Source organism: Mustela nigripes, chromosome 5, assembly GCF_022355385.1.
Source record: "Mustela nigripes isolate SB6536 chromosome 5, MUSNIG.SB6536, whole genome shotgun sequence".
NCBI lineage: Eukaryota > Metazoa > Chordata > Mammalia > Carnivora > Mustelidae > Mustela > Mustela nigripes.
Genome location: NC_081561.1, coordinates 30,792,191 through 30,815,334, shown reverse-complemented (window position 1 = coordinate 30,815,334; position 23,144 = coordinate 30,792,191). Strand labels below are relative to the sequence as shown.

General features: G+C 42.1%; 1 protein-coding gene and 1 pseudogene across 1 annotated transcript; one reads left to right on the top strand and one right to left on the bottom strand.

Annotated features, from left to right (window-relative positions):
* Positions 1 to 798: 798 nt before the first annotated feature.
* LOC132018597 (gametocyte-specific factor 1-like) lies at positions 799 to 6,347 on the top strand (annotated as a pseudogene).
* A 2,751-nt stretch (positions 6,348 to 9,098) lies between these two features.
* Positions 9,099 to 20,688, bottom strand: LOC132017866 (HLA class II histocompatibility antigen, DP beta 1 chain-like). Its single transcript, XM_059399983.1, has 5 exons — positions 20,589 to 20,688; positions 13,313 to 13,576; positions 11,895 to 12,176; positions 11,216 to 11,326; positions 9,099 to 10,178 (listed from the first exon to the last, which is right to left on the bottom strand). Exons 1-5 carry the CDS (start codon positions 20,686 to 20,688, stop codon positions 10,165 to 10,167), a joined length of 771 nt encoding a protein of 256 aa, XP_059255966.1. The 3' UTR covers positions 9,099 to 10,164.
* Positions 20,689 to 23,144: the final 2,456 nt, after the last annotated feature.

The window sequence follows — 23,144 nt, the reverse complement described above, 5'->3', positions numbered from 1 at the left end:
AGGACCCTGGGATCATGACGTGAGCTGAAGGCAGAGGCTTAACCCACTGAGCCACCCAGGTGCCCCAAGGCTGTTAATTTTAGACTGAGTTAGCCATTAAGTCAGAAAAGTATGGCACCATGGAATGAATTCTGACATATTTTCCTTGACTAAACTATAAGAACATTATCATTATCATTATTATTATTATTTCTGTTATAGCTGCTGTAGTTCTGTTTCTGTCACTGTCAAACATGACATTCATCAACTAAGAAAAGATGCTTAGAAATATCTGACTCCATTTAGCTGCAAACACACCCAATACTGAATACTGGGTCTTTAAAGAGCAACTTCAGGGGAGCCTGGGTGGCTCAGTGGGTTAAGCCTCTGCCTTCGGCTCAGATCATGATCTCAGGGTCCTGGAATCGAGCCCCACATTGTGCTCTCTGCTCAGCTGGGAGCTTGTTTCCCGCCCCCCCCCCCCGCCTTGGCCTACTTATGCTCTCTCTCTGTGTCTAATTAATTAATTAATTAATTAATTTTTAAAAAAAGACGAACTTCATCTTATTGCAAGTATTTTGGAGATCCTAAGTCTTGTATCCCACCCATGTCGACTGAACACTGGAAACTGAAAAGCGTAACTGCCACTGAGGTGTGATATTGACTTATTACTACAAATAAGTCTATGCCAGGTCTGAAATCATCCGAGATGGCCCCACACTCACCACATGCCCAGTGCCTGGGATCCTCCCCCATCCCGTTTCTGGGGCTCATAGAACCACATTTGCTCCTTACTAACAAGCCCCATGGAGGCGTGTGATGTCGGACAAGGCGCCATGTGAGGTGTGGTGACATAGAAGATAAATAGCTTGTGGGGTGCCTGGGTGGCTCAGTGGGTTAAAGCCTCTGCCTTCAGCTCAGGTCATGTTCCCAGGGTCCTGGGATCGAGCCCCACATGGGCCTCTCTGCTCAGCAGGGAGCCTGCTTCCTTCTCTCTCTCTTTGCCTGCCTCTCCGTCTACTTGTAATCTTTGTCAAATGAATAAATAAAATTAAAAAACAAAAGATAAATAGCTTGTGAGCCAGTGGTCACTGAAAGCCCTGCCTGTGCCAGGACAGGAGGAAGCCAGTCCATATCTATCTGACGCCTGAGGGTGGGGAGCACCCCGGGAGCTCCATTTTGTATTTCATTGAGTCTACTCTTGTTACATTTTGGCTGAGAACCAGAGATGCTATATATATTGCATAGGATTAGGTTGAGCTGGGAGAAACAGAAAATTCTGAATGCAATAGTGGCTTAACCAAGACAGACTTCTCTTTCTTTCTTTCTTTTTTTTTTTTTTTTCATGACACCCCAGGTCTGATAGGATCTTTAACAGTGTCAGGGTTCAGATTCCTTCTATCTTTTCCCACCAGCCTCAACATGGCTCTTCCTGTTCAAGTCCAGTATGACTGCCTGAGTTCCGGCTTTCTTGTCTACATTCCAATCAACAGAAAGGGGGAAGGGGGAAGAAGGACCCATCTCCCTTTTTATAAGGGCACTTTCTAGAAGTTGCACACAGCAGTTCTGCATACAGCTCATTGGACAGAATTTGTGTGTGACCGTACATAACCGGAGAGGAGGATGGGAAACCAGTACTTATTCTGGAAGTCCGTGTGACCTTGTGAAATGGAAAATTCTATTTAACAATCAGAGATTATGGATATTGGTGATAAAATTAGTATTTTCTGTCATGCCATGTCTCTAAAAAATTTCTGAAGTAAGATCCAAAAATGGGGAATTGTGCAGTGGTTTTTACCAATAAAATGGTCTTATAATTTCCATAAAAATCATTTGTATAAAACCACAGTTTTTTGCCTTAATGGAGGGAGGAGCATTCCAAGGTCATCTATCTATGAATGGTGGCTTAAAGGCCAACAGTTCAAGGCAAAGCATTAAGCAGAAGATTAAAAACAAATAGTCTGCTTATTTGGTTTTCCTGGCACACCTCCTACTGGGAATTTCTTAAATTTTTGGAGGCCTTTTTGGATGCACTTAGAGAAACACGCTTTCCTCCATGACTCTGCCATGAGTTGCCCCTGTTGCTAGGCCGGTGTCTGAGTATCTTGAGGTCATTGTCCTACTGGAACATCAGTAGAATAGCTACAGTATGCAACCTTACAAGATGATTTAATTTTAATTTAATACATCCTTTTAAAATGATTTAATTTGTTAACAATGCCAGCCAGTTGAATTCTCAGAGATATATGCCATATAGTTATGTATGTCTTACTCAAATCATTAAACTCCAGGGATCAGTATACCTGTTTAGCCCATAAAGCAATATTATCCAATACAACTTTATAGAATAATGGAACTGTTCTACATCTGTGCAGTCCAATATGGTGGCCAGTAGCCCCAGATGGCTATTGAGCACTTGAAATGTGGTTAGCGCCCCTAAGGAACTTTACTTTTAATTTTATTTAATTTTAATTAATCTAGCCACATGTGGCTACTAGTGGGCTAGTGGTTACTGTATTAGCATGGCTCGAAAGCATCTTGCTGTTTAAGGAGCTTCTAAATTTGGATCCATTTTTGCTAATTGGTGAAGAGACCCAAGTTTAGTATGGATGTGGATATGCAGTTTTCAGAATTCAAACATACCAATTGATTCCTGTTCTCCTTTCTCAGGTAAGGAGTTTCAAGGGCAAAGGCTTTTACCTGATTTTGGGAAAAAAATTTTTTCCCAAAAGTTTACTTTAATCATTAAGTTAATCATTAAGTCAATAAGGGAAGACAGGTTTTGGGTGCAGTACTTTTAAAAAATCGGTGTTACAGAGATATAATTTACACACAGTAAAATTTATCCTTCTTTGCTGAATTGTTCAGAAGTTTTGACAAACATGCATTGTGTAATCACCACAATGATCAAGAAAAAGGATATGCCTTCCCAACAAAAAAGTTCTTCACAGGCCCAATTGTAACCCCTGGTTAATGTGTCATTATTGTAATGAGCAATTTTAATACTTGAATTGGATTTAGGTCATCTGTTTATTGCATATATATATTTTTAATTTTAGTTAACATACAGTGCAAATTTGGTTTCTGGAGGGGAATTCAGTGATTCATCGCTTACATATAATACCCAGCGCTCATCACAATGCGTGCCCTCTTTAACTCCCATCACCCATTAGGTCAGCTGTTTAAATTCTGTTTTTATTGGATTATGCCTCAGGGTGGAAGAATTTATATTGGTGATACAGTCAATGTGGCTTGTTAGGGCAGCCGAGTGAAAGCAAACTGTGGTGGTGAACATAATTTATTGGTATTAAAAAGAATACACCAGCCAAATGGATGCACGTATACTAACCAAGGATTGATTTTGGAAGATCCTTTACTGAGGAAATGATATCAAGTACAGTGCTAACATCACACATCTCTATATATTACAACTAGATGAGTTAAATATATGTACTTGGAACAGTCCCTGGCACTTAGTAAGTACTACTTAAGGATTAGCGAATCTTCCTAATATTGCTGTAACTTCCAAGATGCACCTACCTTTTGACTGCCAGTGAGTTCTATTGGTGGGATGGGTATCTCCAGGTTCTCCAATTATTTGATCATAATTGTTATTTTGCATATTCTCCTAGAGACTTGACATTTTCATATTACCTCTCCCCCCACCCCCCGGGGAAGTAGAATTCCAGAGGTTCAAAGTGGTAGCTTTTCCAATTTCCAGAATTGCATTAGTGAATTCAAATAACATACCTGGGGACTGGCGAAATCACCACTGGAACTTTTTTGGTTTCTTGTAAACCCCTTTAATGTTATCTCAGCTGATCTCGCCTTATATATAGTTTCCCTTCCACATGCCCCAATATTCAAAATAGCCCTCATATTAGACTAGGTTTTCCTGATTGATAGTTGCTGTTGATCCTGTATCCCAAGGTTCCTAGAATTCTGGGATATTTTTTTTGTTCCAAAGTTTTTTAATAGAGTCTACAGCGTCTCCAGACAGATCTACCACTGCAACAGGTCTAGAGGGACAGACTTTGGGGGCTATTTGTGCTGTCCTACAAGAGGATCTGGCTTGATCTTTAGGGTAAAACTCTTTAAACTCACAGGGCGAATGAAGGAGGTGTGTTGAAGTGCCCCCCTTTTTGTATGTACCAGGAAAAATGTGTTCATAAAGTTTATGAGCTCTTTGTCTTTGTGATTTCCTTTGGCTTGGTTCCCAGCGGTTTTCAACTATGTGAGTTGGAAGTTTGCCAAGATTATTTCTATGGTTGAAGCATCTGTATGTGGTAGAATTGGACTGTTCGTGCTTCCTTAACTTCTTTTGTAATTTTATTAACTTGCTAGTGGGCCTGTTATGTCTTTGAGATTTGATATCCTCAAGTCTAATGAGCTGTGACCAGACAAGACTCTTTCTTTCTACCTTCCCTTGCTTGTGTCATTCTTTTTTTTTTTTTTAAAGATTTTATTTATTTGACAGAGAGAAATCACAAGTAGATGGAGAGGCAGGCAGCGAGAGAGAGGGAAGCAGGCTCCCTGCTGAGCAGAGAGCCCGATGCGGGACTCGATCCCAGGACCCTGAGATCATGACCCCAGCCGAAGGCAGCAGCTTAACCCACTGAGCCACCCAGGCGCCCCAGCTTGTGTCATTCTTTTTCACGTTTCAGTTCTCTAGCAGTTTCACCATGGGATGGTTCTGCCTCCACTGAAAGCTACTAAGAGAGGGCCTACATATTTTTAGAGAAAGATTGTAAGCTCTACTCTGCGCCCCAGTATGGTAGCTACTAGTCACAGGTGGCTTTGACAATTTGAATTTAAATATTTTAAAATTAAATGAAGATTTCACCTCCTTAGTTGCATGGGCCATTAGCATGTGGCTACTTTATCGGACTGCTCAGACACAGAACATTTCCACCATTGCGGAATAGTTCTATTGGACAGCGATGCTCTGTTTCCGGGTGATCGCATTCACTCTCCAGCTACTAGCAGTCTCTAGTTATGTAGTCCTTCTTTCCAAAGTTGACGCTGAAGGGTTTCCTTCTGTTGGTATGTTCTCTTTAGATTCAGTTATGTAAAAATATAATTAGGGTTTGTTTAGTGACAGAGCCATGACTAGCATATTTTCACGGCTGCTGTTAAAGGCATAGCCAAACCGCAGAAGCACCGCGCTACCAAAGCCTCAACATTTGGCCATATTTGTTTTGGCTTTTGTATGCCTAACTTTTTCTCTCTCTCTCTCTCTTTTTTTTTTTTTTTTTTTGTTAAAAATGTTGGAGTATTCCCAAATGGACAAATGCCCTTGCTTCTTGTTCCAAGTGTAGATTCCACTCTCGGCCACTAGGTGGTGATGGGATCCTTCTTCATATTCTCGAGCTTCCGAGGCCATTTAAAATTCAGATCCTTGCAGTGCTGCTTCTTCAAAAAACTGAGAATTTTCTCATGAGCATTAACAATACCCTACAATTTTAATTCCTACAGTTGTTCAATAACGAAGGAAAGGATAACCCCCTGACAACAGGAGCCGGAAGTGAGTGTAGCCGGGGAGAGAAGGTGACTGCGGGGTGGGGGTGGGCCTGTCCACCCAGCACTTGGATTCATCTCCTTCATTTCCTACAGGGAAGAAGCTTACACCGAGCCGTGGAGCCTGAAAAGCTAATACAATGCCCCTACAATAAAACCCACCAGAGCTGCAGGTTTCCTCACCATTTTATCGAGTACGGAAAGAGTCATGCCGGTGTTGTAAATTGGTTGCTTGTTCCGTCAGTGCTCGCCACTTCAGTGCTCACCAGGTTCCCCGGCCAGAATCAGTCATCGTATCTCAAGCTGTGATGATAAAAACTGTACTGAGCAGAATGTTGTCAACCAAATCAGGAGCCTTGGACAAGAGACTCTGGCTGTGCGCACATGGCAGTGCCCCCCTCCTTGTGATGAAGGCTGGGATAAAGATCTGTAGCAACAGACCAGCACCCCACTTGTCCTGGGGACAGCCAACTACTGTGACAACAACAACCCTGCCAGCAATACAGTTAGGGGTTCTGGAAAAGAAGAGTAACCTGGCCTCGGGCATGCATGTTTCCTTGGCTCTGCCGAATTCGCTGCGGTAGAAAAGCAACGGAAATGCACAGTAACTGAGTATCTACCTCATCAAACGCCAGGCCCTAGAAGACTCTTGTTTCTTCCTACTACCAGTGGGTTCTTCACTTTTTTCCTCTTAGTTTAATTGTAGAAAGATAAACTGTGACTTTCAAACTGATAAGTACGTTTCTCCTCTTTTCCCCTCTCCCTGCTTTGAGTTCTCACTCATTGGATGCAAGAAAGAACATTGTGGTGCCTGGCCAGTTAGGTCAGTGGCAGAAGCTCAGCAGGTAGAACGTGGGACCTGTGATCTTAGGGTTGTGAGTTCAAGCCCCCTGTTGGGTGTGGATCCTGATTAAAACAGTTTTTTGTTTTTGTGTGTGGTTTTTTTTTTTTAAGAGAGAAACCTTAAGCTCAGAAGAACTATTTCAAATAAAGCATCGCTCTAGATTAAAAAAAAAGAAAAGGACAGAAGTACTAAGTAATTTATGTGTTATGAAAAAGAAATTTCCCTATTATGTTTCCACATGGCAATCCTCTACCCTCAAGAGGACAAGCTTCAAAACAGGACTCAGTGGTTAGAATTCTGAGTTAACGCACAGCTTTCGGACTGTCCTCAGATGACACCATGTTAGGAGGAATTTTTAACCAAACAGAAGATCAGGGAGACTCTCTTCTTGTCAAACCCTAAATTAATGTATTGGTTCTGTTTTATAAGGACTCTAAGATAACAGGCAAATGTTTTTGTTTTTGTTTTTTAATTTTAATTTATTTTTTAAAAGATTTTATTTATTTATTTCACAGAGGTCACAAGTAAGCAGAGAGGCAGACAGAGAGGGAGAGAGAGAGAGGAGGAAGCAGGCTCCCTGCAGAGCAGAGAACCCCATGTGGGGCTCGATCCCAGGACCCTAGGATCATGAGCTGAAGGCAGAGGCTTAAAGGAACTTAAGGAACTTAAACCAAGTTCCTTTTAATTATGACTCCAGATAATATTAAATTAACTCTTAGGCATTATAAATGCTGGCTTGTCAGACCTCTCTGGCAAGGCTTGTTTTTTATCAAAATCCCAAAAAGTGAAGTCCCGTGAAGTGAAGGCAGTGCAGGCAATGTGAGGCTCATTCATAGTCAAGCTTCTCAGATGTGAAATTCTTTGGAAACTAAGTGGATTGCCTCTCTCTTTTTCCAAGATGATGAACAGTGGACATACGAATTACAACTTAACTTTCTCATCTGGAGCACTGAGAGGTAGGCTACTATATCTGGCATTGAGTAGAAACCAAAAACTTCAAAGAACAGAATACTTTCATCTGCATCCTTTGTTTGTACTTCAGCTTTTCAAAAACTCTTTAATCCAAGGGCATGGCTGGCTCAGTCGCTCTTGGTCTCAGGGTTGTGAGTTCAAGTCCCCTGTTGGGCATAGGGATAACTTTTTAAAAAAGCCTACTTAAATGCTAATAGGATTCATAAAACATTTGTAATAGTAATTTCACATAATAATAATTAAATATAATTATATGAATTTAGCTCTATGTCTTCTGCAATAACCCATGTTTCCAGAAACCTAGTCTTTAGGGTGTTTTCTGTATCAACATATGTCTTTTTTGGATAAAAATGGATACTCATGTTATTTTGAAAGTTGTCAGCCAAATGAGTGGTTTGCCTCTGTGCGGAAAAGAAGTAACGTAGCAGGTCTACCATCCTTTTGGCCTGCTTACAAAGTTGGCCCCTGCCTGGCATCTGGGAATTTGGATTTTTCAAAGGGTTCCCACCATTTTCAGACCTGATAAGAATATGCTTAAATTGTACCTAAACTGTACAAAAATATGGTTTATGCTGAACACCTGCTTTCCTTCTGCAAGTCTGGAATTTGGGTATGTGCTGGCAGATGGTGCCTACATGACCAGGCTCCAGTAAAAATCCTGAGTGCTGAGCTTTTCTGGCAGACAATATTTCACACGTGTGATCACAACTTGTGGCTGGAGAAATTAAGTGTTTCCTGTGGCTCCAATAGGAGACGAGTTCTGGAAGCTTACACCTGGTTTTTCTGGGCTTTGCCCCATGTGCTTTTTCCTTGACTTTGCTTTATAGACCTTTGCGGTAATAAATCACAGCCATGAGTACAACTACATGATTCCTCCTAGTGAACCACCTAATCTGGCTGGTCTTGAGGACCCCTGACACAGCCCTTTATTTAAAATCACCAAAAACTGACTGAAGGTTATAGTTTATGATGATATTGGGTCAAACTGGCTTTAAGTAGTCACAGGGAAGAAGGTCAGTGAAGAAAGGAAAGCTCTTTAAGCTTGGGTAAGGCCCATCATTTTTTTAAAAATATTTTATTTATTTATTTGACAGAGAGAGATCACAAGTAGACAGAGAGGCAGGCAGAGAGAGAGAGAGAGGGAAGCAGGCTCCCTGCTGAGCAGAGAGCCCGATGTGGGACTCGCTCCCGGGACCCTGAGATCATGACCTGAGCTGAAGGCAGCGGCTTAACCCACTGAGCCACCCAGGCGTCCCAGGCCCATCATTTTTGAGAAATGATCCTAATCTGTAAATGTTACAGGAATTAGAAGTTTTCCTGATTACTATTATATGAAATTTGGGCTTAGGGGCATTACATACCATGAAATGATGGAAACAAATATGATTTCTGTCTTGGTCTGAAATGTTAATTAAAAAGATTTATAAAAATCATAATAAAGTGTATTCTAAAAGCAGACGCATGTCTGAAAAAAATCTGGTATACACTATGACCCATCAATTGCACTACAGGGTATTTACCTCAAAAATACAGATGTGGTGAAAAGAAGGGCCACCCCAGTATGCACCCCAATGTTCATAGCAGCAATGGCCACAATAGCCAAAATGTAGAAAGAGCCAAGATTCCCTTCAACAGACGAACGGATAAAGAATATGTGGTCCATATACACAATAGAATATTACTCAGCCCCCAGAAAGGATGAATACCCAAATTTTGCATCAACATGGGTGGGACTGGAGGACATTATGTTGAGTGAAATAAGCAAGCAGAGAAAGTCAGTTGTCACAAGGTTTCATTTATTTGTGGAACATAAGGAATAACATGGAGGACATTAGGAGAAGGGAAAAATGAAGGGGAGGAAATCGAAGTGAGAAATGAACCATGGGAGACTGTGGACTCTGGGAAACAAACTGAGGGTTTTAGAGGGGAGGGAGATGAACCTGTAGGTGGGTATTAAGGAAGGCATGGATTGCATGGAGCAGGTATTATATGCAAACAATGAATCATGGAACACTACATCAAAAATTAATGATGTACTGTATGGTGACTAAAATAAAACAATAAAAAATTTTTTAAAAATCTGGTATACACTTGTCTTTGGCCCTTTGGGAACTGGAGATATATTTCCTGACTCAGGAAGGGAAAGAAATTCGGGTGATCTGATAAACAGAGAGTCATGGGGCAAGTCTGTTTTTATGCCTCGATGTGAATAGTATTAAAAAAGAACTATAAATATTAACATATTACACCTGTATATACAATTCTGATCTTCTGTTGGTTTTTATACTTGGAAAGCATATTCTTAGTGACTGACATACTTTATCACTTTATCAGTCCTGTATGAATGTCAAGTCCAAGCTCAGTGTCTTTTCCACATGGAATTTCTAGGGGAATTTCCACCCTTCACTGGTAAGAATGCAGCATGAACTTGGTCATCTACAATGGTATAAAGCAAATTTTAGGGGGTCCACTATCAGTTGGCCTCCGGCTCAATAGGGAGAACTGATCACCATCAAGAAGTTTATTTTTCCATGACTAGATAAAACAACAGTGACTTGTCCAGTGATCACCAAACCCTTCAACCGTAAGCATGGCCCATGACCATCTATTTCCTCTCAAAAAAAAAAAGAAAAACAACACTCGGTTTAGATGGTTTATGTTCCTCATGAAAGGTCACTCTATAGACTGGAAGAACTTGAGAAAGAGAAAGTATGTTGAAATAAAATGCAGAGACTCAGAAAATGGCCTAAGGGAGCACAATTTAGCCATTATGTCCTTTCTGGATGTGGGAGGTTGCTGCACAACAGGAATATCAGAACTGCTTTTTCCAAGGCTACATGTGATGTCTGAGATCAGTTCAGGAGCCCTGTGAAGAAAAAGAAGGAGGAGGAAGAGGAGGAAAAGAGGAAGAAGAATAATTATTCATTTATTTATATTTACTTTTAAAGATTTTATTTATTTATTTGAGAGAAAGCACAAGTGGTGGGGAGGGGGAGGAACAGAGTGAGAGGGAAAAGGAGGCTCCCCACTAGGCGGGAGCCTAATGCGGGTCTTGAGCCCAGGACCCCGAGATCATGACCTGAGCCAAAGGTAGATGCTTAACCAAGTGAGACTCTCAGGTGCCCCAGAAGAAGAATTTAAAACAATCCAAGCTTAAAGTCTACAATTCCTTTCTGTCTAGAGTCCCAGGGGAGAAAAAAATTATAGCAAGAGGTTAAATGTTGACTTAATGAAAAATGGTAAAGAGTTTCTAGAGTTCCTTCAGCAGTGGGGCAAAGTCACGCTCTGTAGCCACACCCACTTAAAGAGGAAAATAGGAACAAGAGTTGGGGGCATTTGGGCTCAATTTGAGAGAAAGGAGCAGCCTCAGAGTTTCTCCTATTGTCCGGGCACGTCCTGTGATCTATCCTGACTGAACACAGCACACTCATGAATGCTCCCAATCTCGTGTTGCAATGAAATGAATTATATCCAAGAAAGAAAAAGGGAGCAGAAATACCACCTGTTGGCTGAGGTTCCTGTCATCCTGAAATGAGAGTGAAAGGGAAGATGGATTGGTCATTGGGAGAGTAAGGAGCAATGACATCTTGGAAAGTTATCTGAACATTTCCACCGGCGTCCCCATGTCACTGGGAATGAAAGCAGGGCCCGCTCTGCAGGTGTGAGTCCCCAGACCCAAGAGAACACCCTGAAGAACAGGCTATCTGGCGCCCTGTCTTACTGGACCCGATCTCGGGCTACGGCTACGCGCCTTCCTCCCTACAGGGCTGTCTTTGCCTCATCAGAGTCTGATTTCAGTGGCCTCTTTTGCTCTGTTGTTTTTCTTTTCTGTGAAAACGTCCCTACTGAAGAATAGTGACACAGTGGAAAGACAGTATCAACCACTTTCCAGAAGTTTCTTACCTCTCTGGCTTCGAAAACGGAGGATGAAGCTCATTCCGAGGGCAATGAATCCTAGCACCAAGCCTCCGACTCCAGCCAGCATCTTGCTCCGGGCAGAATCAGCTTGTAGCCCTGGGGAGAACAGAAGTCAGGGTGACTCCCCGCCTCCATGTGCATCCACCCCAGGGCCCTGTCTGACACCAGGAGCCTGATCTAATCTGCCACGGAGGGAAAAGGAAGGGGAGAAGGCCAAGTGCGGAGTCACTATGGAGAAGGAGTAGGTGTGGAAAGCACTCTAAAGTTTGGGGCCTCAGAGTTCTGGCTTCCACAGGAGGAAATGCTGGTTTGAGGTCAGGCATTAAGTCCAAGCTTAAGGGACTGAAGGGAGGCTGAAGGGAGAGGCATTTCCATGTCTGAGGACCAGTCATGAAGGTGACTGCCTTTCTGTTTTGTTTGTTTGTTTGTCTGTTTGTTTGTTTTTTGACACAGAGAGATTCCTTAGATGTTCCCCCCCCCCCCCCCCGCCTCCTGACGGGGCAGGATAAATATGTATGAGGACTGCCAGATCTTCCCTGCTCCCAGCCAAGGCTGAGGCCCGTTAGGTTGCTGAGGATCACAGGGTAGCGTTGTGCAGTGACACAAGACAAAATGAGTGGACCTCTGAGCCTGGGGCCTGGAGAGTCATCAGGGAGTAACTCACTCCACTCCACGGTGACAGGACTGTCCAGGCTGGGGTGCTCCACTTGGCAGCTGTAAACGTCTCCCTGCTGGGGGGTCATTTCCAGCATCACCAGGATCTGGAATGTCCAGTCTCCGTTATGCATCAAGTTGGTGGATAAAACCCCAGCTGTTTCCTCCTGGCCATTCAAGAACCAGTGGACTTGAATGTGGCCTGGGTAGAAATCTGACACGTGGCAAACAAGCAGGTTGTGGTGCTGCGGGTGCCCCTTCTTAGAGGGGGAAACGTGCACTTGAGGCTGGACTGGGAGGGGAAAAGACTCTTATTAGGACAGCTGAGACAGCCAATGCAGTGCATTGAGCGGCTTTCTTGCCAAACAGACTTCTCAGATGTTAAAGATCACTCCTATCCCCTAATAAGCTACTTAGAGGCAGGAGATGGGGAACCCAGTAGAAAAAAGGAATAAAACATACAAATGTTCTAAGAATGACCTTGTCATACCCAATAATGCAAGAGCAAAGAAGAACAGGAGAGGGTCAGTTGGTGCTCTAGAACACTTCTGCCAGAAATGTAGGTTGACAGTGACTAATATTCTTTGAGCAGAAATATTGGACCAGTAATGAGGCTACCTGAATTTACATTTTTCTCATCTTGTTCAAAAAGGTGTATAATCCTGCCAGATATTATCTTGGAATCAGAATATATTCAGCCCCTAGATTTCCTCTGATCTAGCAGTCTGATATTCTCCTTAAAAAGAAGAGGAGAAAATGGGATGCCTGGGTGGCTTAGTTGGTTAAGCATCTACCCTAGGCTGCCTTCATGTTCTTCATGAACCCTGGGATCAAGTCCACATAGGACTCCTTGCTGGGTGCAGAGCCTTCTTCTCCCTCTGCCCTGCCTCTCCCCCTGCTTGTGCTTGAACTCTCTTTCTCTCTGATAGATGATAGATAGATAGATAGATAGCTGGGAGAAGAAATAAAGTAGCTTGGTCTGTTGTTGGTTTTTAAAAAAATTTTTAGATTATTTCTTTATTTATTTGACAGATAGAGATCACAAGTAGGCAGAGAGAGAGGAGGAAGCAGGCTCCCTGCTGAGCAGAGAGCCCAATGCAGGACTTGATCCCAGAACCCTGAGACCATGACCCAAGCTGAAGGCAGAGGCTTAACCCACTGAGCCACCCAGGTGCCCCAGCTTGATCTGTTCTTGATTTTAACCTGTCTCCGGGCTTCCTCTACCAGGAAAAAAAAAAGGGTTGTGGCAAAATCCGCAAACCCAATGCTGCTGGCTCTTTCCTGTCTGCCCAGCGGGGTAGTCTGGCCCCTTGCCGCGCTGGCCTGGCCCCTGGGCTCCTTGTGGACTCCCGGTCCCGTCGGCCGCTCCCGCCTCTGCTGCCCAAGTCCACCCCGTGCAGAGTGGCTGCTTCAGACCCGCCCTGTCACCTCGGCGCTTCAGCGTGAAACCCTCGTCCAGGTCGAAGTTGTGCTTGCACACGGAGTCCACGGCGCTCCGTCTCAGGTACAGGAACTCCCTCTGGATGTTCCAGTTCCTGGCAATTATGCGGCCCAGCTCGGACTCGGGGACAAACACCCCCGCGGCGCTGTCGAACTGGACGAACAACTCTCGGTTGTAGGTGTATTGCTCCAGGAAGCGGTGCGTCCCGTTTAACTCCAAGCAGGTGCTCCGCCTCTGGTAGACGTAAAGATCTGCGGGGAGTAAACCAGGAGGTGAATGGAAGAATGTCTGGGAGAGGGGCGCCTGGGTGGCTCAGGCCCTGATGCCAGAATCGGGGATCAAGTCCCCTATCACGCTCCCCGCTGTGTGGGGGTGGGAGCCTGATTCTCCCTCAGCCTCTGGCTGCCCCTCCCCCTGCCCCCACCCCGCGAAATAAATAAATAAATAAATAAAACCTTTAAACAAAAAGAATGTATAGGGGAATATAATAATGAATATGGGGGTGAGGAAGCATTTCTTAAGCAAACATAAAATCACAAAGAACTATGCAAAGGGCACCACTAAGAAGTTAAGAGACAGAATAGAAATACACTATACAGTGATAGGGAACTGGGTAAGGAGTGGGAATGGGAATTTATAGGAGAGGAAACTTGCAAGGCAGACTGCAGCTCACCCGTGGGAAGAAACTTCAGAAAGTAATGAGACTGAGATCTGTTAGACGCGGAACAGTTAGCGTCTGGATAGGTCCATGTTGGTGCTTGGCGGTGTGGAGAAAGCATCATATGGAGTGTAGCCGCCCACCCTCCCATGGCTAGAAGGACACTTGGTCAACTTGAAGAGATGTATGCCATATGACTCAGCACTCCCACAACTTGTTAGAGGTCTAGAATGTCCACACAGGTCCATAAAGGAACAAGTAGGGGCTGTGGCTGCCTGTGGCATTATTTATGACCCTGAGGAATTGGCAGGAATCAGTTGGTGTGATCATACCTGGGACAGCAAACACCTAAAATCTCTTGTCGATGTGTACCATGGAATATTTTGTTAAAGATTTTATTTATTTATTTAGAGAGAAAGCATGAACGGAGGAGGGCAGAGGAGCAAGGAGAGAGGATCCCAGACAGACTCCCCGCTGAGCATGGAGCTGGCATGGGGTTCGAGCTCAGGACCTTGAGATCATGACCTGAGCTGAGATCAAGAGTCAGATGCTCAACCGAGTCAGCCACCCAGATGGCCCTGGATCATGGAGTGTTATGTAACCATTAGATGAAACCAAATGGTTGTACACTTTATAGTAGAAATATTAAAAATATAGGCACAAGAAATATCTATCTTGAAAGAATGCTTAAGAACAAAAACTATGTAGGAAACCCACTAGAGTGGGTTGAGTGCATTCTCTGTGTATTTTAGAATCTTATCACAATGGTCCCATTAGGGACACGCAGACAATTTGATTTTTCCCCCATGTCCTGTCCTGTTCTTTACACTTGAACATTTTAAGGCAAGTTTCTCTTTTATTCATATTTGTATACAGGACCTAACCTAAGCCTTAGTAAATTCTTTTTTTTTTAAGATTTTATTTATTTATTTGACAGACAGAGATCACAAGTAGGCAGAGAGGCAGGCAGAGAGAGAGGAGGAAGCAGGCTCCCCGCTGAGCAGAGGGCCCGATGTGGGGCTCGACGTGGGGCTCCATCCCAGGACCCAGAGATCCTGACCTGAGCCGAAGGCAGAGGCTTAACCCACTGAGCCACCCAAGCGCCCCGCCTTAGTAAATTCTTATAAATCAAAGAATAAGCAGAAAATTGGTTTTGTTTTTTAACATGTTTCCAGCTTTACTGACATATATTTGACAATAAAATCATATATATTTAAGGTGTGAAACCTGATGGTCTGATATATGTGTACATTGTGAAATATTCTGAAGTCAATCGATATATTCATCATCTCATACAGTTACTAATTGTCCTTTTTTCTCCTTCTTTGGTGAGACCACCTAAGAGTTCAAGTACACAATATAATATTGTCAACTATAGTCACACTGCTGTACACGGTTCTCCAGAACTTACCTATAACTGAAACGTAGTACTCCTTGAAAAATATCTCCCTATTTTCACCTCCTCCAGCTCCTGTAACCATTTCTATCAATTTGACTATTTCAGATTTCACATATAAGTCAGATCATGCAGTATTTGTCTTTCTACATCTGGCTCATTTCACTGAACATAACGTCCTACAGGTTTATCCATGTTGTTGCAAATGTCAGGATTTCCTTCTTTTTAAAGGCTGAAGAGTATTGCATTGTGTATATATACACCATATTTTCTTTATTCATTCATCTGTTCTTGGACATTTAAGTTGTGTCCATATATTGGTTTTGAGAATAGTACTGAAATGAACAGAGAAGAGCTGGTATCTTTTCAAAATCCAGATTTCATTTCTTCTGGATATATGCCCAGAAGCGAGATTGCTGGATCATATGGCAGTCCTATTTTTAATTTTTTGAGGCACCTCCATACCGTTTACCATAGTAGCTGCACCAACTTATATCCTCACAGCTGTATCTGGTTCTCTTTTTGCCACATCCTAGCATTATTAATCTTCCACCTTTTGATTCTATCCATTCTAACAGGTGTGAGATGATACCTCACTGTGGTTTTAATTTGTATTATGAAGTTGATAATTAGTAAAGTGAATTAGTAAATTCATTAGTAATGTTGAGCACTTCTTCATATACATGTTAACCACTGTATGTCTTCTTTGGAGAAATGTCTATTCAGATCCTTTGCTGTTTTTTTAAATCAGGATTTTTTTTTTTCTATTGAGTTACATGAGCTCCTGAATTTCGAATACATGGTTTGCAAATATTTTCTCCCCATTCCATAGGTTGCCTTTTCACTGTATTGTTTCCTTTTCTGTGCAAAAGCTTTTCAGTTTTTCTGTTTTTGCTTGTTGCTTGTGTTTTTGATGTTGTATCCAAAAAAATCATTGTGTAGACCAGTGTCAAGAAGGTTTTCCTTTATGTTTTCTTCTAGGAGTTTTATAATTTTGGATTTTACATAAATATTTAATCAATTTTGAGTTGATTTTAGTATATGGTATGAGATAGGGTCCTATTTTATTATTCTGCATGTGGATATCCAGTTTTCTCAATATCACTTATTGAAGAATGTCTTTCCTTTATTGTACGTTCTTGGCACTCTTGTTGAATATCAGTTGACTGTAGATATATGGATTTATTTCTGGATGTCTATTATATTCCACTGTTGCCTATATGTCTGAATTTATGCCAGCATCATAGTGTTTTGATCACTGTAGCACTGTAATACATTTTGAAATCAGGAAATGTGATGCTGTGTTCTTCTTGCTCAAGATTGTCTTGATCATTCAGGGTCTTTTGTAATTCCAAACGACTTTTAGAATTGTCCCATTGTACTTTTGTAAAGAACCCCGTTGGAGGTTCGAAAGGGATGGCATAGAATCTGTATGTAACTTTAGGTTGTATGAACATTCTTCTAGTCCATGAACGTGGATGTCTTCATTTATCTGTGTCTTCTTTGATTTATTTTACCAAATTTTCAGTAATTTCCATTTCTTCTTACTTCTTTGGTTAAGTTTATTCCTAAGTATTTTATACTTTTTGTTGCTATTGTGTGTGATTGTTTTCTTTCTTTATTTTTGTGATTGTTTGTGTGTGTGTGTGTGTGTGTGTGTGTGTGTGTGTGATTGTTTTCTTAACTTCAGTTTGGATAGTTCTTTGTCTGTGCATAGAAAGGTGATTGATGTTTGTATTTTGATTTCCTATCCTGCAAGTTTACTGGATTTGTTCTGTTTTTACTGGATTCATGGTATGTTTTAATAGTTTTTTTTTGTTGAGTCTCAAAGGTTTTCTGTCTACCTGAACATGTCATCCACAAACAGGGATAATTCTATTTCTTCTTTTCTGATTTGGATATCTTTTATGTCTTTTTCTTGTCTAATTGCTCTGTCTAGGATTATCTTACGTTGAAAAGAGGACGCAAGAGTGGACATCCTTGGCTTGAACCAGATTTTGGAAAGCTCTCAGTTTTCCCCCATTGATAAGATAGGCTGTGGGCTTTTCATCTATGGCCTTTATTATGTTGAGGTTAAGGTCCCTCTACATTTTTGTTGAGAGTTTAATCATGAATGGATGTTGAACTTTCTCAACTGCATTTTCTGTGTCTGTTGAGATGATCATGTATTGTTTTTCTCTTTCCGTTTGTTAGCATGGTGTATCTCGTCGATTTATTTATTTGCTTATGTCCAAATTTGCTTGCATCCCAGGGATAAATCCCACTTAGTCATGGTGTATAATTCCTTTAATATGAATTTGGTTTGTTTGTATTCTTTTGAGAATCTTGAATATATATTCATTATGAATATTGGCCTGCAGTTTTCTTTTCTAGGGTTGTCTTTGTCTGATTTTGTTATCAAGGTAATACTACCAGCAAAGAATTGATTATAAATTGCTGGCTGCCTGGAATCTAATTGGGGCTCTACAGCTGGCTGTTGAAGGAGTCTTTAAGTTGCAGCTTCTCTGTGTGACTTAAAGTGTATCATAAATGGAAAGTCCTGAATGAATTTATCACACAACTGCCCAGACCACAGAAATGAGGACAGTGCTGCACAGTGGCAGAAGTAAAGGATGTTTGAAGAACAGGTCAACACAAGGCTCACACTGTGATTTCAGGGCTGAGCTCTGGGAGCCCAAGCTCCAGAAGAAGCTCCTTCCTCCACTCAGGAGTCTTTCTGAGTGGCTGTCAAAGGGCCTTAACAGGCCATCCAAACAGTAGGAAGAAGTGTGAGGGGGTCTGACCATCATCTCTGTCTCTGCAGAGATGATAAGAGTTGATCTGGGTGGTCTTATCAGAGTCCTTGTCCTTCCTTAGGGCTCCACATGCCCCAACTTGAAGTTGCTCAACTGGTTGCTCAGGGAAGAAGAGAGGCACCACACAAATCTCAGGGAGCCCTATACAACTTTAGACTACAAGGGCTGTGCTACAGTAGCACTTCAGTTCTCTTAGCTCTACCAAACCGTTCTTGCTCTGGGCTCTGCCCCTCAGCCTCTGAACCCCTGGCCCCATCCACTTTGGAGTCTGTGCTCTCTGTCTTCCATCAGCCTACTGCTGATACTGCTGCTCTACTCCCCCACATTGAATGAACTCCATTTCCTGTTCCACTGAGAGTTTTCCCCACCTGTTTTTCAATGAGGATACAGTTCTGTTAGTTCTGAATAATGGTTTTGATTTTTTTTTTTTCAAAGCAGTGGACTTTTAAAAAACTTCTGTTGTAGTCCCAGTAGTTTATTTTTGCTTTAATTCTGGCAAGTAAAGCAACTTTAAGTTAGACTCTCACCATTTCCACCTGTAAAAAAGGATGTTACTATTATTTTTATTATTTACCTTGAAGAACTATGTTAAAATTAAATAAAATGTTATAAATAAAACCTAGAGCATAGTATCTGGTCCTGGTCACTGGAGGTTAAAGCCCTTCCCCTTGTCAAGCTATGATGGCTTAAATTATGTGGAGACGAAGAGAAACACAAAGGACCGAACCCTAGTTTATTCAGAATGGCTCAAATGGAGCTGCCCTTTGAGGCACAACATTAGTGCTTGAAAAGGAGCTTTTATTAATTTAATATTGATAATTTCTTTCTTTCCACATCATCTTTAACTTGGGAAAGGGAGATAGAAGAAGTGGACTAAACAGTAGATTAAATCCCCAGGTGTCTTCTGCCTCCCAGGTGTATGATAGGTTAGAGTCCCAAGGCTTCAATGCCAGAGTGGCAAATGTCATGAACAAGGAATGTTTCAAGTGGCTGTTGGAGCTACAGTTCTGTTTCATCCATGAGTTGGATGCTTTCTTTCTCCAAAGTTTTCTTCATGACCCAATAGTCACTAGTGTTTTCTTAACAACTTCAGCATCTCCCCTTTTGTCTCTTTTTATTTTTGCTCTGTTGGAAGTTGAAGAAATCTTGAGGAGTTGGAGGCATAAGAAGTTGGAGGAATATGCCCAACCCATTGGGTCCAAGTTTCCAGGACTCATATTTCACTTAGTAATGAGTTCTTCAGCATCAAAACTGTGCAGAGAGCTCCTGGTCCACCTGCTTGCTCCCCATAGCAGTCTCTCTCACAAGGTAATGAGACTATATTCGTTTTTCTTAAATCTGAATCCACTGGGTTCTCCATCTCATCCCACCTCTCCTACCACACCACACTTCTCGCTGTTCACTCCAAAGGATACCCTAGCCCCGTTTTCAATGTACTCATATCAGCACTACTGTCCCTGGGCCCCACAATAGAGTTGCCTCTCCTGTCACCTCTTGTGGGACGCTGTCCCATCTCACCAGCTACTTCCACAGTTCCTCTGGCTGTCTAGGACTCTCGTTTCTCCATTTTTTTCTTTCATGGCAGGCATGAGCCCACAGCTGAGCTGCCCTGTCTAACTCTCTGCCCATCCGAGTTAGAAATGTCTGAAATTTTCCCTTCTCTCTACCTGAGAAATGAGTACATTGGGATAGAATTTGAGCAGATGAATTTGGGAGTTTCAAATGCTTTTATCCCTGGAAATTAAGGAAGGAACCTGAGAGTACCTGATCCTCAGGAGAAAGTGGGGCTGGCCTTATGGATGGGGATGAGGAGGTTGGGAAATTTTAACATAAACAAATTCACCATTCTATCACAAATGGTCTTCTTCATGGTGAAGAAGAGGTCATTTCCTGTTTCCGACTTCTTCTCTGGCCTGTCCTGATGTGCCCTGATCCAATTCCTGATGTGAGGGACAATCAGCTGCACTGGTATCCTGTTGGTCTTAACCACAGCTTGTCCTCATCACCCTCCCCTGCTGCTCTGGCCATCATTGGTTCCTCACTGGTTCCAGTGACAGTTCCTGCCTGGTTCTGTGGAAGGGGCCCTTACCTGGAGCGCTGATTCTACAGGGTGATCTTCAGATCTTGGACAATGCAGACTAACCCTAATTTCCCCTTTCTGATCTTTGGTGGATGTTGAAATGTCACTTTGGTGACCCTTTTGTGAGAACCTTGTCCCTCCAAAATCACTCCAGACCACCAGGTACCATTGTCCCCATTACATGCACACCCTCATCTCCTCTCTCTGGTGAGAATAGCAGTGCCTGTACCATGTCAGAGCCCCAAAGTCTTTCTCAGGGACTGGGCCCACATGGAAAACTCCCTAAGGTCATTCCCTGAGCTGGGTTCTCCAAGAGGAGCAGCTCTGCACTTACCTGGGCTCTCTCTGCTGTGAACCAAAGGGGAGCTCAGCATCACCAAGGACATCATGAGGGCTGCCATCCCTGGGACCTCAATGATCCTCAAGACCACCATCCTGGAGCCTGGGAAAGGATGGGGGCTGAGACACTTGCAGTCAGAGCGTCTCTCACTCAATGGGCTCCACTCCTAAAATATCAGAGATGATGAGCTTGGACAGGCTTCCTTATTCCCTGGGTGTGGCCAGATTCTGAAAAAGGAATCAATAAGCAGGAATTGATACTCACCAGACAGAAGTTTGGCATAAAGCACATGATTCTTTAAGGTGTTAAGATTCACTGAAGAGAGTATAAGGAAAGGGATCCTCATTTTGAGCAACTGGGTGAGTCATAAGGCTTGATTTTTTTTTTTTTTAATATACTTTCCTCCCTAGGAATTGATCCCAAGGAATGTCATTCCCTGGTGGGAATGATGGTGGAATGCCATCCCCCTTGCATGGACATGTTGTGGGACAGAGAAGGTCCTAAGCAGTGTGTTAATGACTTGGGGGGATTAAACTGCCCATCCCAGAACTCAAAATTAGCCCTGGGAGTTAATGCAGTTTTGCAAAGTATATGGTGTGGTTCCTCTCAGTGGTTCTGTAGCTTTTAGAATAAGAAAGGGTATGGACTAAGGGTCTCTGCGTTTCATAGGTGTGGAAGTAGGTGTACAACTTTACACAACTTTACTTGCCTTTCTGTGCCACGATTTCTTCATTTTTGAAATGGGGATGGTAGCACCTGCATATCAGTAATTCTTGAGGGTGAAATGGGAGCGCTGTGTAAAATGCTTTAGAAACTTATAGATCTGAGAGTTTTGAGTAGATCAATTAAGTTATCGGGAACCATCTTTTTTTTTTTCAATTTAACATACATACATATTTTTGGTAACTGTTAAACAGCAAATTGTCCCATCAAACAATAGAGATAGTCCCTGAAATGAAGTACATATACTCCTGAAATATATAGTTCCTGAAATAAAGTAAATATACTCCCACAGAACTCACAACCTAAGAAAGACAATAACAAAACAAATATGATTTCCAACAAATATATTAAGTACTTAAATACAGTGTTGATGAATTGAGTAAAAGCATACGAAATATTTAATTGAGGTTTTCTATTAGGTAAAAAGATGCATTATAGCGAAGTGGTCAGGCACAGGTTTAGAAAGCTCCTTTCTATTACTTCTAGATTTTTTTTAACCCACTGTAACTTATTTTCTCTCACATAGAATGGAGATCATTATGTCATTGGTTTATTGGGAAATCTAACTGGGATGATATTGAGTATTTGTGACTCTCTTAAAACAAAACTTCGCACATAGTAAGGAATCAAGAAATGTTAATATTATAATGCAGGACTACTTCAGAACATGAGAAATTCTTTATCTAATACAATATATTATTTAATCCAATAATATAAATTCTATAATTTTAACAATAAACACCAGAGGAATTTCTGCAATTCCCCATCCCTTAAGTGTATTTCCAAATCCCTCTGTAATAAAACAGGATATCATGCGGTGCCTGGGTGGCTCAGTTGGTTAAGTGCCTTCAGCTCAGGTCATGATTCAAGGGTCCTGGGGTTGAGCCCCGCATCAGTCTCCCAGCTCAGCAGAGAGCCTGCTTCTCTCTCTCTCCCTCTGCCTGCTGCTCTGCTTACTTGTGCTCTCCATCTCTCTGTCAAATAAATAAATAAAATCTTTAAAAAAAAAACACAGCATATCAGCAAAATATCTACCATTAGACTTAATGTGAAATGATTAGGGAAATTGTCCTTAACATTAAGATTTAAAGGTGCCTGGCTGGCTCAGTCAATAGGACATGAGACTCTTGATCTCAGGGTCATGAGTTCAAACCCCATGTTGGGCATGGAGCCTACTAAAAAAATATTTGACGAAAAACAGTGAGATATAAATAAAGGTGCCTTATATCACCAAATTCTGTATAAGAAGAAATAAAAGAGTAATAATTAGAAATGAAACAATTAGGCATTTTTTGCCTTCTGTTTATCTCCCTGGAAACATCAAAGAATTCCTGTAAAATTATCAACGGTATAAAATGATAAATATAGTATCATTTGATAACAGATGAATTCCTATATAATACTGAGAATTAACATGAAGGGATGCCTGGGTGGCTCAGTTAGTTAAGGGTCTGACTCTTGATTTGGGCTCAGGTCATGATCTCAGGGTTGTGAAATTGAGCCTCAAGTCAGGCTCTGCGCACAGAGGGGGTTGGCTTGAGTTTCTCTCCCTCTTCCCCACCTCCCAACTCCTGCTCTCTCTCAAATAAATAAGTCTTAAAAAAAAAAAAAGGAATTGATGCAGAGAAAGACAAATATATGGTTTCACTCATATGTGGAGTATAAGAAATAGCACAGAGGACCATAAGGGAAGGGAGGGAAAACTGAATGGGAAGAAATCAGAGAGGGAGACAAACCATGAGAAAGTCTGGACTCTGGGAAACAAACTCAGGGTTGCAGAAGGGGCTGGGGTGCGGGGATGGGGTAACCGGGTGATGGGCATTAAAG

Bases quoted from the DNA above. Each gene is read 5' to 3' on its own strand.
- LOC132017866 (XM_059399983.1), bottom strand. From the start codon at position 20,688: ATGGTGGTCTTGAGGATCATTGAGGTCCCAGGGATGGCAGCCCTCATG. The intron at 12,177-13,312 runs GTGACAGGGCGG...TTCCCCTCCCAG, and splicing joins TTTCACGCTGAAGCGCCGAG to TCCAGCCTCAAGTGCACGTT. The intron at 11,327-11,894 runs GTGAGTTACTCC...TGTTCTCCCCAG, and splicing joins TCCTGTCACCGTGGAGTGGA to GGCTACAAGCTGATTCTGCC.